This window comes from Equus quagga, chromosome 5 (genome assembly GCF_021613505.1).
Source record: "Equus quagga isolate Etosha38 chromosome 5, UCLA_HA_Equagga_1.0, whole genome shotgun sequence".
NCBI lineage: Eukaryota > Metazoa > Chordata > Mammalia > Perissodactyla > Equidae > Equus > Equus quagga.
In genome coordinates, this window is record NC_060271.1 from 116,985,882 (window position 1) to 116,999,319 (window position 13,438).

General features: G+C 51.3%; 2 protein-coding genes across 2 annotated transcripts; both read left to right on the forward strand.

The window, feature by feature from the left end:
* Positions 1 to 642: 642 nt before the first annotated feature.
* MPV17 (mitochondrial inner membrane protein MPV17) lies at positions 643 to 12,818 on the forward strand. The gene is made up of 8 exons (XM_046662691.1): positions 643 to 689; positions 1,174 to 1,248; positions 8,188 to 8,303; positions 8,508 to 8,600; positions 8,706 to 8,801; positions 9,043 to 9,075; positions 9,338 to 9,390; positions 10,635 to 12,818. Exons 2-8 carry the CDS (start codon positions 1,179 to 1,181, stop codon positions 10,702 to 10,704), a joined length of 531 nt encoding a protein of 176 aa, XP_046518647.1. The 5' UTR covers positions 643 to 689; positions 1,174 to 1,178; the 3' UTR covers positions 10,705 to 12,818.
* UCN (urocortin) lies at positions 12,815 to 13,195 on the forward strand. Its single transcript, XM_046661851.1, has one exon. It carries the CDS (start codon positions 12,815 to 12,817, stop codon positions 13,193 to 13,195), a length of 381 nt encoding a protein of 126 aa, XP_046517807.1.
* The last annotated feature ends 243 nt before the right edge of the window (positions 13,196 to 13,438 follow it).

The following is a 13,438-nucleotide window of genomic DNA, read 5'->3' on the forward strand; positions in this document are numbered from 1 at the left end:
AGTTTGAAAAACACATAGCCTAACTCCTCCGTTTCACAGATGAGGAACCTTAAGTCTAGTGATGACCAAGGCTGCATAGCCCGCTAGTTATGAAACCAGTACCTAAACCTGAGGTTCTATAATCCCTAGCTTTCCACGGAGGAGTCATGCAACATTTCTAAAGGCTATTGTGGACAAAGCACTGAATTAGTTGGTTTGAGGAAGACAAATATGAACAAGACCCAGTGCCACCCATTCAGGAGCTCACAATTGAGGCTAGTGAAGACCTAGGGACAAAAAACAGCACATGCGCGCACTTAATCTATCACTTATAGTCGCCAAACCGATTCCTGACAGAAGGACGTCAGGACCCTGGCCAGCTCCGCGACGAGGGAACAGTAAGGGTCCACCCAGGTTGAGAGGCTCGGACATCGGGGAGGGCAGGGGAGGCGGAGGCAAAGGTCCGACCCAGGTGGAAGGAAATATGGAAGGCGAGCCGCATACAACTACCCGGTGCAGTCCACTTGGAAAAGGGCTCGCTCACAGACCGAGTTGAGCCGCTCTCCACTGGCGTTAGTTGCTCAGTCCACTCCCACTCCTGTCCCGGGCGCAGAGGAAAGCCTCTTAGCCAGCCGGGCGGATGGGGCGGGGCTTGTGGCGGAAGTCTGTGACTGCTCAGGTCTCGCGGGAGGGGCTGAGCTCGTGCCCAGGTGAGTAGCCGGCGTTCCGCAGTCACCGGCTCAAAGTGCACTGCGCCACGAGCGCCCACAGTGCCTGTGGCCGTTCCAGGCTCTATTTCTCGTGTAGAGTTGGACTCAGGAAAGATGCGGGCTGTTCCTACTAAGAATGTGAATCCGGGGACCGACCAGGCTCTGGGTGAAAGCCAGAGCAAACCTGTCCTCTTGAGTGCCTTGGTCGGGTCAGAGGACCCCAGGTGGCCCTGCTTCGGGCTGGGGGTGGGGTGGCAGGTGGCTGCCACCGGGATTCCATAGCCGCCCACAGCCTTCCTCTCTCCCCTGATTGTCTAAGGCGACTCCAGTGACAGGAAGCTGTCCAGGAAGCATCCCTCCTGAGGCCTCTGCCCCCTTAGGACATATTGGAAGTGGGGAGAGGGAGTGGGCACAAGGGAAAGTCAAGCGTCTCTGATTATGGGGAGGGGCAGTGGGGGTGACCCCTCTCCTCTTGGATTGACAGGAAGCATGGCACTCTGGCGGGCATACCAGCGGGCCCTGACTGCTCACCCGTGGAAAGTACAGGTCCTGACAGCTGGTGAGTGTTCTGGGACCTGAGTGGGACCAGAGCAGGCTGATTTGGGAGGCAGAAGCTCACCCCACCGCACCTCTCATTTTTTTTCTTCTGTTCATCTCCCTCGAAGGTTTGGTCTCTGTCATCCCAAGCTGTCCCCAGTCTGTTTTGGAGGGTGGCTCCCCAAGGCTGTTCTTAAGGAAAAGGGTATGCATAATTGGCCTAGCTGTGAACTAGGATCTGAAAGTCCTCAAAAAGCTGAGGAGGGGGCCGGCCCCATGGCTGAATGGTTAAGTTCGCGCCCTCTGCTTCTGTGGCCCAGGGTTTCACAAGTTTGGATCCTGGGCGCAGACCTGGCACCGCTCATCCGCCATGCTGAGGTGGCGTCCCACATGCCATAACTAGAAGGACCCACAACTAAAAATATATACAACTATGTACCAGGGGGCTTTGGGGAGAAGAAGGAAAAATTAAAAACCTGAAAAAAATAAAATCAGGGGCCGGCCCAGTGGCTGAGTGGTTCAGTTCTCGCACTCCGCTGTGGCGGCCCAGGGTTTCACAGGTTTGGATCCTGGCGCAGACGTGGCACCACTCCTCAGGCCATGCTGAGGCAGTATCCCACATGCCACAACTAGAAGGATCCACAACTAAAACATATAACTATGAACTGGGGGGATTTGGGGAGAAAAAGCAGCCAAAAAAAAGATTGGCAACAGTTGTTAGCTCAGGTGCCAATCTTAAAAAAAAAAAAAAAAGCTGAGGAGTCATTCCTTAAGAAGAAAGGCATTGCCCCAGAAGGCCTTAATTTAGAAAACTAACAGTAACAAACACTCCTCTAAGATTTTACAGTGTGCAAAACACTTTCAAATACATTATCTTACAGGGTCCCCACAAAGGTCTGCGAGCTAAGATTACTTGAGTCCACATTAAATCACACCCTAATAAGTGCTGGAATCAGGACTCTTACACCAGTTTATTTTCCTTAGTATTTTTTTATCTTGAAATATATCTTAACATACAAAAGAACAATTAAGACGTGCACTGTTTGAATAGTATCAAAACAATATTCCTGTATCAGTACCCAGCTTTGAGACCCCTTGAGTGCCTCTCCCTAATTCATATGCCCCAAGAGATAATCACTTTCTTGAGTTTTGTTTGTATCATTCTTTTGCTTTGCTTAATAGTTTTACTACCTATGTATGTATCCCCAAACAATATACTAATCAAGTACTAATTACATAATATTAAATACTAATTACATAATACTAAATACTAATACAGTATACTAATACTAATTTTTTTTTACTCCAAATCCAGTGATTGAGTAGCAACCTCACAAAGGTAACCCAGTGACTTACCTGCATTTGTTACTATCTTCTTTTTGCAGATTAGCTAATGTAAGAGCAGATGGTACAAAGATAAATAAGTTTTATAGGGGGAAGGATTAGAAGGATATGACTATCAAGGCAGTACAAGAGTGATCAGGTTAAGATGGGGTCTTGCCTAGTTTGGAGGAAGAGAACAGAATTTTAATGAAGACCATGGGCTTCTGACAGCAAGACTCTTGAAAGGGATGGGGGGCTATGGAAGCCAGGATGGAACAGAGATCCTGTTACTGGAATAGCTCCACATCAGCACTAGAAACTTCACTAGGTGACTGGCCAAGGGATGGACTCCTTTGCCCCTCCCTGGGCCCCTCTCTAGCCTCCTATGCCCAACCACCCCATGTCCTGTCCTCAGAGTGTCCGTCAGCCTGCATGACTCACCTGGCTGCGTGTGTGGTGACTCATGCTGGACTGTGTGGCTGTGATGGGAACTGACACGCTGGGCCCTTTGCCCAGCCTCAAATTCCCTCAGGACCCCTAACTCCCGGAAGGAAGGTTCCCCATCATGGCCATCAAGAATAGGGAGGGAAGGATAGTCCTTGTGTTTCCCTCCCAAGGGATCTGCAGCTGACATGAGCAGGAGCTAGAGCTCCAAGGGGCCCAAGTGCAGACGTGTGGCTGAACTGGGGTGCTGGTCTGTCACTGCTCGAGCCTTGTGGCTCCACACCCCCAGTCTTCCTGAGGCTGTGCCAACATTTCAGCTCAGCCCTGAAGATACCTCTAGGTAGCAGTTTCCTCAGACTTTTCCAGACCTTTCAGGCTTTTCCTTTCCTGCTGCTCAGTGTATTTGGATCAAACTACAAATAAAGGGAAGAGGTAAGTTTAGCTTACTGAGCTGTTTTTAGACTCCCAGAACAGTAGTTCCTAAGGTCCCATGGGATCACACTGGAAAATAGAATAGAGATTTCAGACTTGGGGTTAGAAGATCAAGATTTGGATCTCAGAGCCATGGCACTTAGCTGTGTGAACCAGAACAAGTCAATAAATGTCTTTGAGCCTCAGTTTTCCTCATTTAGAACTTGAGTTTAGTTATATGATCTCACAGTCAGTGTAGGGATTATCTCTGTGAAAAGCTTTAGAAATCAAAAAATACTGAATAAATTTAAAAGGCACTAGGGATTGGCTCTTTGTATGAGTGTTGGCAACCCAGGCACAACAATCTATTCTTTTTATAGTGGTGTTTGGGTTGGCTTTGTTCCACCTGCCATAAATCTGAACATGGATAACTGTCTTAGCCTTGGTTCTCCGAAAAGCAGAGCCTGAAGCTTCTATGCAGGTACTTTGTAAGGGAGTAGGAAGCGATCCCATGGGGGGAAGAGGGAGAGCTGATATAAGGATGCATCATCAAATTGGACACTGCTTAGGGCACCTGGCCACTCAATCCCTTAAAACTGACAGAGAAGCTCTTTGAAATGCCTTTTAGGACTCTATGGGTGAATAGTCTTTTCTGGAGAAAAGGAGAAACTTTTACCCACCAGCGCCCATTCCATATTGGTCAAAGGTTCATCACATGGGATGTTAATGCTTGTGTGCTACCAGTTTGCACATGCATAGTCCCCAGGTAAAGCATCAACAGCGCAGCCCCAGGTATAGCATGGGCCTAAGGCAAGGAATCTATCAGATCGAACTGCACTAGTGGCTGGAGTAAAAGAGAAGTGAATCAAGAAAATCTGAAATGGTTCAAAAGAAGTATCTGACACACCCAGTTTTGGCCAAGCCGGAATCAGGGGGAGGGCAGCCTGCTGTGTGTTCTGCAGAGTCTGAGTCAGCCTTATCCTGTTCTTTCTTGAGGACCCTTCCGGTCTCCAGTGGGCCCAGGGCCCAGCTCCATCCATCTTAGGCCACCTGGTCCTGCTGTGGGAGCAGCTGAGCTTCTGCAGACACTAGTTTCCCTGGAATCTGAATTGAGCCAGGAAGTGAGAGCTCAGTAGGCATTAGAGACCATCCAGTCCAGCCACTAATACTACAGAGAAGAAAACTGAGGCAAGAGGGGGGAGTGACATGCACTGAGGTCTCACATGGTCAGTAGTGGAGCTAGCATTAGAACCTGGGGCACTTCCCAATGTACTGCCCTGTACTTGAGACTCCTGGGGCCTCAGAATGCTAAGTGTAGCCCCAGCTTGTCTGGGCTTAGATACCTCACAAGCTGCAGAACCTTCCAGTTTGTCTCAATTTCTAGCTGTAGGACGGGTTCAGGCCAGGTATGGAGAGAGCATTCAGACCAATCCAAGAGGATGCACTCTCCCCTCTCACTGCTGGACTTCAGCTCCCTCGGGGCTCTGGCAGACCAAGCCCCTGCCCCAGGCAGCTATTTAGTTATTGGAGACTTTTGGGGAGGAATGTGTTGACAGCACCACTGGCCCCATGCCAGTTCCTATACCTGCTGACCCAGGCCTCCTACACTCAAGGACTCCCTGCTTCTCATTCCAACTTCCTGCCCCTCTGCCTTCTCATCTTCCATTAACACTTTATTTTCATGCATTTAAAACTCCATGCACAAAAGCCAGAAGAGGAACAAAATAGAGGAAATAGGGAATTTGCCCTGACCTGTGCTTAAGAAAAGGGTATGAAGTTGGGGCTTTTTCACTAGTGGGCAGGGAGTGGTCCCAAATAGATCTGTGCTCAAAGGCAGGCTTTCCCCCACCCCGCTACTCTGCTGGATCTGGTGGCGAGTGATGGCATGAGAATTGGCACCTACCCAGGGGTATGATGTCACACCCATGCCAGCATCTGCCCGCTGGGCTCTGTGCCCAGCCTGGCATTGGGGCACCACTACCCGGCAGCCCCTTGCCCTGCCTCATCGGGGCTGGGGCATTATGACTCTGCAGGCCTCCAGCCTCAACCCTCTGGAAACAAGCCCAAGGAAAGGGGAGCCAGAGCACCGGAAGATCCAGATCAACCTAATATGTGCAGAAGGATTCCCAGAGCCTGGGGTGTTTGGGTCTGCTTGGGCCCTGGGGTTGGGGAAGATGGAATGAAGAATCTGAATGGCAGCCCTTCCTGTTCAAACAATCACTTGGACTGGAAATGCAGGCCTTGCTCTATGCTTTGACCAAAGCCGGAGACCACCCTGGAGTTGCTGCAGGCCAGGAGGCCTGATGATCTGCAGGCAGAGGAGGAACCTCTGGGCACTGGTCTGTCAGAAATGGACAGAACTAGCAGGGGCTACAGAGCTACACACCACCTTCTGACTCCTGTGGCTACCCTTTCACTTGGTGGTCCCTCAGGCTTGATGGGCGTGGTTTGGGGGCCTGGGAGCCATCTTTCTCAAAGGCTGCAGGCTGCCAGGACTATGGGGCTAGAAGTCAGGGACTTTGGTTTTCATTTCTGGTCTGCCTTTAGCTTGTGTGACTGTTGGCAAACCATGAAGAGTGAAAACACATACCTCTCTTTGTGACTCCTTCCTTCCCAGGAATATTGCTGCTTGCCCTCCCCAGAGGTGGTCACATTCTGAGCAGTAAAAGAGGGAGGAAGAGCATTAGTCCAGGAAGTGTCTTTGATATGTGGGCCTTTGGGACCTTGTTTGGGCAGGAACCCCCTGCCAGTAGCAGCTGTAGGAGCCTCTTGGCGCCCTCTGGCCCCTGAGCCCAAGTCTCAGTCTGTCCTGGGAATTCCCTGACCTGTTCCTCCCTGGGAGAAGGCCTGGGTTCAGGTCCCAACTCCACTCCTTACCGTCACCTCATCTCTCAGAGACATTAAGTGGATGTGTGACCCCTTACCTCCCAGACCTTTTGTGATGATTAAATGTGTGGGAACCCTTTGTAAACTGTAAACATCTTGCCAAAGCAGAATGTTCAACTGTTAGTCCCTTCATTTAAGAAGTGACCACCTTTTTATTCCACCCTGCCCGGGCCTTCTCAGGGTCACTCTGCCATTTATGCGTGGCCACAGCAGCTCCCTCCTCCCCGTAGTGCAGCTGGTGACCCCAAGTTGTCAGAGGGGGAGAGGGAGTTAAGTCCTGGCTGCATGAGTGGGGAGCAAGCCCTCAGTACCACTGGTCCTCACACCTTGAGCCTGACCTTCAGTCCTTCGGGCTAGACTTTTCAGAGCAGTCCTGTTGTTTGGAGTGATACATTTGACATATTTCCTTGGTATATTTTCTGAGCACCTGCCCAGGGCTCTTTTAGGTGTGGCAGGGGATAAGAGAACAACGATGTCTAAGATTCTGTCCTTGCCCTCTGGGAGGTCGTGTGTAGGCATGTTCTGGGAAAAGCTTCCACCACTTTGGGAGTTTGAGGGAGAGAGGAAGCAGGGTTGCCTTAACAGGTGTGCTGAGGGTCCCAGAGCTGCTTCATGGCTGGGAGTGCCAGCAGCCTAGGTCACCTATGGGTGCCCCAGCTCCAGCCCCAGCCCTAGCTGTCAGCCTTACCCAGCTTCCTCTGACGAGGCTGCTCAGGGGCAGGACTGTGCAGAGAGTGCGGGGGAAGAGCAGTGAGTGTGCAGCCAGCACGGACGTCAGAGCCAGCCAGGCCAAGGAATGGGGTTGAAGGATGTGTTTGCCCAGTGCTAATTGAGGGCACAAGGACAGTGGTGGTTATGGGGCTGGAGGGGGGCTCTCATTACTCAGTGAGATGGGCAGGCGAGCTGGAGATCACATGGTCACTCCCAAGTGGCCCTATAAATGTATGTTTGCTAGAAACCATCACGCCACCATAACTGACAGGGGGTCTGTAAATAGTGGTGATTTCTGTCTTGGTTTGTGGGTGTGGGTATCTGACTAGTGCTGCTTGGAGCTGGGTGTCTGTGCAAGTGAGGGGAAGAGAAGTGGATGTAAAGGCCTGGGGGAGAAGTGGCTATAATACCTATTGCCAGCTCAATCTGAGGTTGTGAATGGGGAAGTCTGGGTTTACCTGATTGTGCTAAGAAGTGACCAGGACTCTTCCTCGTGGGGACTCTTACCAGCTAAACCAGTCATCTTCCTGCTGGGACCATTTGAGCACTCATGTTTTAGAAAAAGTTATTCTTGCTGTTCTCCACAAATAGAGCTCCCCAAAACCAAGGTGAAGGGCATCGGTCAGGGTCTTACCTTGCACTGGGGGAAAAAACCCAGGGTTCCTTACCATTCTATACATGATCTATTCATCGTGTGGTGTCCTGGAAAGAACACTGTCTAGGAAGTCAAGCCACCTGGTTCTTGCCTTGGCTCTGCCACTTACTGGTTATGTGAGGTCCCAGACCTTCATTTCCATATCTCTAAAATAAGGGGTTTGGATGGAATTGTCTGGAAGGCCTTTCCAATTCTAACAGTCCATGGTTCTCAGCTCTTGATACCTTAGATTCTTTTTGCTCTATCTGCAGTTTCTGACTCTGACTTCCCTTTGTTGCTCAATACAGAGTTCTTAGGCCCTGGCCTGCTCAAGGCTGCCCATCTCAGTTTCCAACAGGATGCATATGAGATATCACCCTCCTTGGAGAGGTATCACCATCCTTGAGGCAACAGGAAGGGACTAGCCATTTGCCCCAGAATTAAGCCCTTGGGCTCAGAGTGCCAGAGCCTCATTTGGGGACTTACCTCCCTCCTTGGAGTGGCAGCCTATCCCCAGGAGGTGTCCTGACAACACCCATATGCCTTTCACAGGGTCTCTGATGGGTCTAGGTGATGTTATCTCACAGCAACTGGTGGAGAGGAGAGGTCTGTGGGAACACCAGACTAGCCGGACTCTGACCATGTTCTCTCTGGGCTGTGGCTTTGTGGTAAGTTCTGCCCACAGCAGGGCTGCCAGTGGATTGGACAGTGGTCTTAGTTCTGTTTTGTTTCCCCTGGCCTCTCTCATATCTGAGCCAACCTTGAGTTTCTGTTTCCCCTGGGATTTGGCTTCTAATACTCAAGGAGAAACTTTGTGATATAAAAGCTCCCCTCGCTACATCCCTGCTCCCCTCTCTGGGCTTTACTTTCAGGGCCCTGTAGTAGGAGGCTGGTACAGGGTTTTGGACCGGCTCATCCCTGGTACCACCAAAGTGGATGCACTAAAGAAGATGCTGTTGGATCAGGTGAGCAGAAGGAAAAGGGAGTTGGGAAGGGTGAGCTGTGTTGGGGGTGTGTTGGGGGTGTGTTGGGGGTCAGCTACTCACAGCACTTTCATTTCTCTTCCCTAGGGGGGCTTTGCCCCGTGTTTTCTAGGCTGTTTCCTCCCACTGGTAGGAGCAGTCAATGGATTGTCAGCCCAGGATAATTGGGCCAAACTCCAGCGGGTGAGCTGGACAGTGTGGGGAAGATCTCTGGCTGGCAGACTGGCAGGTCGGGAATGAGGCAGGGTTTGTGGAATGAGAAAGGTGAAGTGCAGCTAGATCCCAGGCTCTGGAGGGGAAGAGCTGAGGGGGTGTGATGCAGAAATACGTCCTTCGAACAGAAGTCTATGTGTGATATTTAGACTGGGAGGTGAGAGATGCTTGGAAATGCAAGTGTTAACTTGTTCCTTCTCTGTCTCCTTAGGATTATCCTGATGCCCTCATCACCAACTACTATGTAAGAGCTGACACCTCAACTGCCTGTTTTCCTGCTTCCTTGAATCCAGATGTGCCCAGGGATTGGGGTCCTCCTGACATAGAAGTCCCTCAGTTGGGATTGCTCTCTTGTTCCCAGTGTGGGCACATACTCAGGAAAGCGCTCACTCGGTTGTTCAATTTGTTCTTGTCTACAGAAGTTGGAGTAAGACCAGACAAGGCAGTGAGTCTGGGGGTCAGGTGATGGAGGCAGCTCCCCAACATTTACATTCTCTCTCTTGTAGCTCTGGCCTGCTGTGCAGTTAGCCAACTTCTACCTGGTCCCCCTTCATTACAGGTATGACAGATCCCTACCCTACCCTTCAAGGAAGATCTATATTATGAACAGTTGTAGATGAAGTGATTCTCATTTCAACCTAGAACTACTTTAAAGATTTTATTTTTCCTTGTTCTCCCCAAAGTCCCCCAGTACATAGTTGTATATTTTTAGTTGTGGGTCCTTCTAGTTGTGGCATGTGGGATGCCACCTCACTATGGCCTGATGAGCGGTGCCATGTCCACACCCAGGGTCCAAACTAGCGAAACCCTGGGCCGCTGAAGCAGAGCACATGAACTTAACCACTTGGCCATGGGGCCAGCCCCCAACCTTGAACTACTTTAGACCCTCCAGAACACTCTGCCCTGTTCAGAGCTCCTCAGACTCTCTAGCATTTTATTCAGAACCTCTTATCATTACAGAGCCTGTCCCAGGGTGTCTGCCCATTGCCCTTCTTCATCTTCCTAGGGAGGGTCCTGCTCCACACCCCTGGTCTCCATCCCACCTGAGCTCTCTACCTTTGCTTCGGGGACAGTTCCTGGGGTGCTGCAGCCTGGATTAGATAGAAAGGTAGCCCAAAGAACCAAGTAGGAACCTGGTCGGGTTACTGTACTGCAAAGTAGCATTTTACCCTAATAATAAAGGTAGTTGCTGAAACCACAATAAAAAATATAGTGGAACTCAAGATGAGTAGTTAAAATTATTGGAGGTGAGGGGCGCTTTGAGAACAGGGAAAAATATGAAACTCTGTAAGGGGAATGTGGTCAAAATTTACATGAATAGCATTGCTAAAAGGAATATAGACTTATGAACCAAGTCTTAAACATTAGGGTCCTTGCAACACTCTTTGAAACTAAAGGAAGGTAAAGTTAAAAAAGAAAAGGAAGTTCTATTTTGTATGGCAGATGGCAGATAGTACATTTTTGGAAGATGAGAGCTCCTCAACTGGTACAAGACAGACAGATTTGTGTGTTTAGAAGGAGCCTGGACAGGGGTATGGATAGCAGAGCCATGCATAGCAAGATGGCTGCTGAGGTAGTTAACTTTGAGGCTCTTGTCCAGATGACAGTGCTCTGGGACACTACCAGAACCTAAGCTGGTTGTCCTCTGGTCTGAGCCATGCATCTTTCCATAGGGGGCTGAAGGAGAGAGACCTAAATATGGACATTCTCAGAGATAATCCCTCCTTTTTCACTGCACTTCCCATCTCTTCCCCCTTGCTCCTCATTCTTCCTTTTCTTCATGATGCCATTCCTGTTCCTTAGGTTGGCTGTTGTCCAGTGTGTTGCTGTTATCTGGAACTCCTACCTGTCCTGGAAGGCACATCAGCTCTAAGCCTGCCTCTCTCCGTTGTTTCCGCCTTGCAGTGATGCTGATTGGCTCAGGAATGGTCAGACAACCTCCTCAAAGTGGGCACATCAGTTTTCACAGGGTCCATTTGCTAGTCAGAACTTAATGGGGTTAACACCATGAAGTGGCCCATTTCACTCCAAAATGTAAACTGATTCCTTTTGAAATCAGTAAAACCTTTATAATGGTCTTATAACCCATCACATCCATAAATATTTGTTGAACCAGATGATCTTGTCAACTTTAGTTTACACTCATATCCTGGCAAATGCCACCCATCCCCACTTTTCGTAGACACATCTGTTTCTCTAACCCTTCCCAGCCCTAGTGTAACTCCAGTTCTTTGGGGGCTCCCTCAAACTCTTTATATCATGCCTCCATAAATATGTTATTAAGTATGTAATCTGGAACCTGCAGAGGCAATGAGTAAGACTAACAGAAACCTATTGGAGAGTCAAAATTTCTAGAGCTGGAAAGAAGCCTAGAGACCACCAAGCCCAATCTTCCTTTACAGATGAGGACATTGAGGTCCATAGAAGCGAAGTGACTTGTCCACATCATGACTTAGTGGCAGAGTAGAAACTTGAACCCAAGTGCTAAAGAGTGAATGTTTGAATACCCCCCAAATTCATATGGTGAAAAGCTAATGCCCAAGGTGATGGTATTAGGAGGTCGGCCTTTGGGAGGTGATTAGGGCATGAGGGCAGAGCCCTCATGGGATTAATACCCTTATAAAAGAGGCTATGTTTGGACACAGCAAGTAGGTGCCATCTATGAACCAGAAAGCAGGTCCTCACCAGACACTGAACCTACCTGTGCCATGATCTTGGACTTCTCAGCCTCCAGAACTGTAAGAAATAAATGTCTGTTGTTTATTAGTCACCCAGTTTATGCTTTTTTTTTTTTTTAGAGCATCTCGAATGAACTAAGATGCCATGTTTCCTTATTTCCTACCCAGTGATCTTAACCTGGAGATCAAAGATATAAAAATGCTGCTTCTCTGATTCCCAGGAAAGTGTTAACTTGTCTAAACTACCACTTTGGGACAAACTCAGAAACAGATGGACCAGCCTTTTGTGGTCTGAAAGCACCCTGAGGCCAGAGACCCTCTTTTTAGGGTGCCTCAGTCAGACAGCTCTAGAGTTTAGATCCTGGAGCTGGAATAAGGTCAAGAATCCTGGCAGACTCAGGCTGCCTCAGCTGCCTCTTGGGGAGTACCAAGGGGCAGCTGAGTGCCAGCCGTGTGTTCCTGATCGTCTCAGTTTACAGAACGCATAGCTGGGGCAAGAGACTGGGTCTGAGCAGCACGGCATTCTCCCAATGTCTCTGGCCCCTTCTAGAGGCAGAGGACAGGGTCAGCACCACGGACAGCCCCGCGGTTCAGCCTCCCTTTCGTGTACCAGAGAAGACTGGAGATCTGGACTAGTCTAGTCCGGGGACCGGCCCTCCAGTCACTGCTGGCTGTTCTAAGCGGGTGAAGGACTTTCGTGGCTCCCAGAGCAATCTTTACACTCCAGCCAGCCTCACGCCCCCTTGAGTCTGGTGTTGCTTCCAGCGCTAGCCCCAAAGACGCGAAGTCTCGTGTCCTGTGGCGTGCCCCTCGGGGTCTCGCAACTGGCTGGAGTGGAAGCTGCGGCCGTCATTGCTCTACAGTCAGTGCATGTTCCTCGCTGACGTCAGTCGGAGCTGTCCTGGCACTATAAAAGGCTGGCGGCGGTCCCAGGACAGACCCCAGTTCCCCAAGGCGCCCTCAGCCCGCCCCGAGGGACGAGACTGGAGCTCCGTCCTGCACCGTGCAGACGCTCTCCGGCAACCCGTGAGTGACTCGGAGCGTCCGCCCGAGATTCCTTAGCACCAGGACCCTGCTGCGCTCAGCTCACCCACCGAGACCCGCCAAGAGGGAGGGAGGGAGAAAAGGGTGGCACAGGACTGGGCAGCGGCTGGGGCTGGAGGGAAGGCTGTGGGCACCGGGAGGCAGCCGCAGGGGCCCGGCGAGAGCACTGGACGTGCACCGGAAGGAGGGTGGCGCCACTTGCGACTGTCCCAGGCGCACCTCACCCTGCGCTGCCCCTGTGTATCCAGGGCCGGTGGCACCATGAGGCAGGCGGAACGCGCGGCGCTGCTGGCGGCGCTGCTGCTGTTGGCACAGCTGCGCTCGGGGAGCAGCCAGTGGAGCCCAGAGGTGACGGAGGCCGGGGTCCAGGACCCGAGTCTGCGCTGGATTCCCGGGGTGCGAAACCAGAGCAGCGGGGCCCGCGCGCTCCTCTTGCTGCTGGCGGAGCGTTTCCCGCGCCGCGCGGGGCCCCGCCGATGGGTATCTGGGACCGCGGGCGAGCGGCCGCGACGGGACGACCCTCCGCTGTCCATTGACCTCACCTTCCACCTGCTGAGGACCCTGCTGGAGCTGGCGCGGACGCAGAGCCAGCGGGAGCGCGCAGAGCAGAATCGCATCATATTCGACTCGGTGGGCAAGTGATCTGCGGGGTCCGGGGCCCCGAAAACCTCGACCTCCATCCCCCACCCCTGGGCTAGGAAGTGCGCGCCCGGAACTGCCCCAGTCCCACAGCTCTAGAACTGCCCAGGGATACCCTGAGCACTCTCTGCGTTGCTAGTTTTTAATAAAAGTGCTGAAGAGCCTTTGGCCTCTGTTGTGGGGGCGCGGGAAGCCCAGCGGGGTGAGAACTGTTGGGAAAGTGGGGACTCCCAGGCCGGCGGGAGG

What these genes read in the sequence shown, in the direction of transcription:
- MPV17 (XM_046662691.1), top strand. Translation starts at nt 1,179, where the DNA reads ATGGCACTCTGGCGGGCATACCAGCGGGCCCTGACTGCTCACCCGTGG. An exon ending in CTCTGGGCTGTGGCTTTGTG is followed by an intron (nt 8,304 to 8,507) that starts GTAAGTTCTGCC and finishes CTTTACTTTCAG; the next exon opens with GGCCCTGTAGTAGGAGGCTG. An exon ending in CTGGTCCCCCTTCATTACAG is followed by an intron (nt 9,391 to 10,634) that starts GTATGACAGATC and finishes CCTGTTCCTTAG; the next exon opens with GTTGGCTGTTGTCCAGTGTG.
- UCN (XM_046661851.1), top strand. Translation starts at nt 12,815, where the DNA reads ATGAGGCAGGCGGAACGCGCGGCGCTGCTGGCGGCGCTGCTGCTGTTG.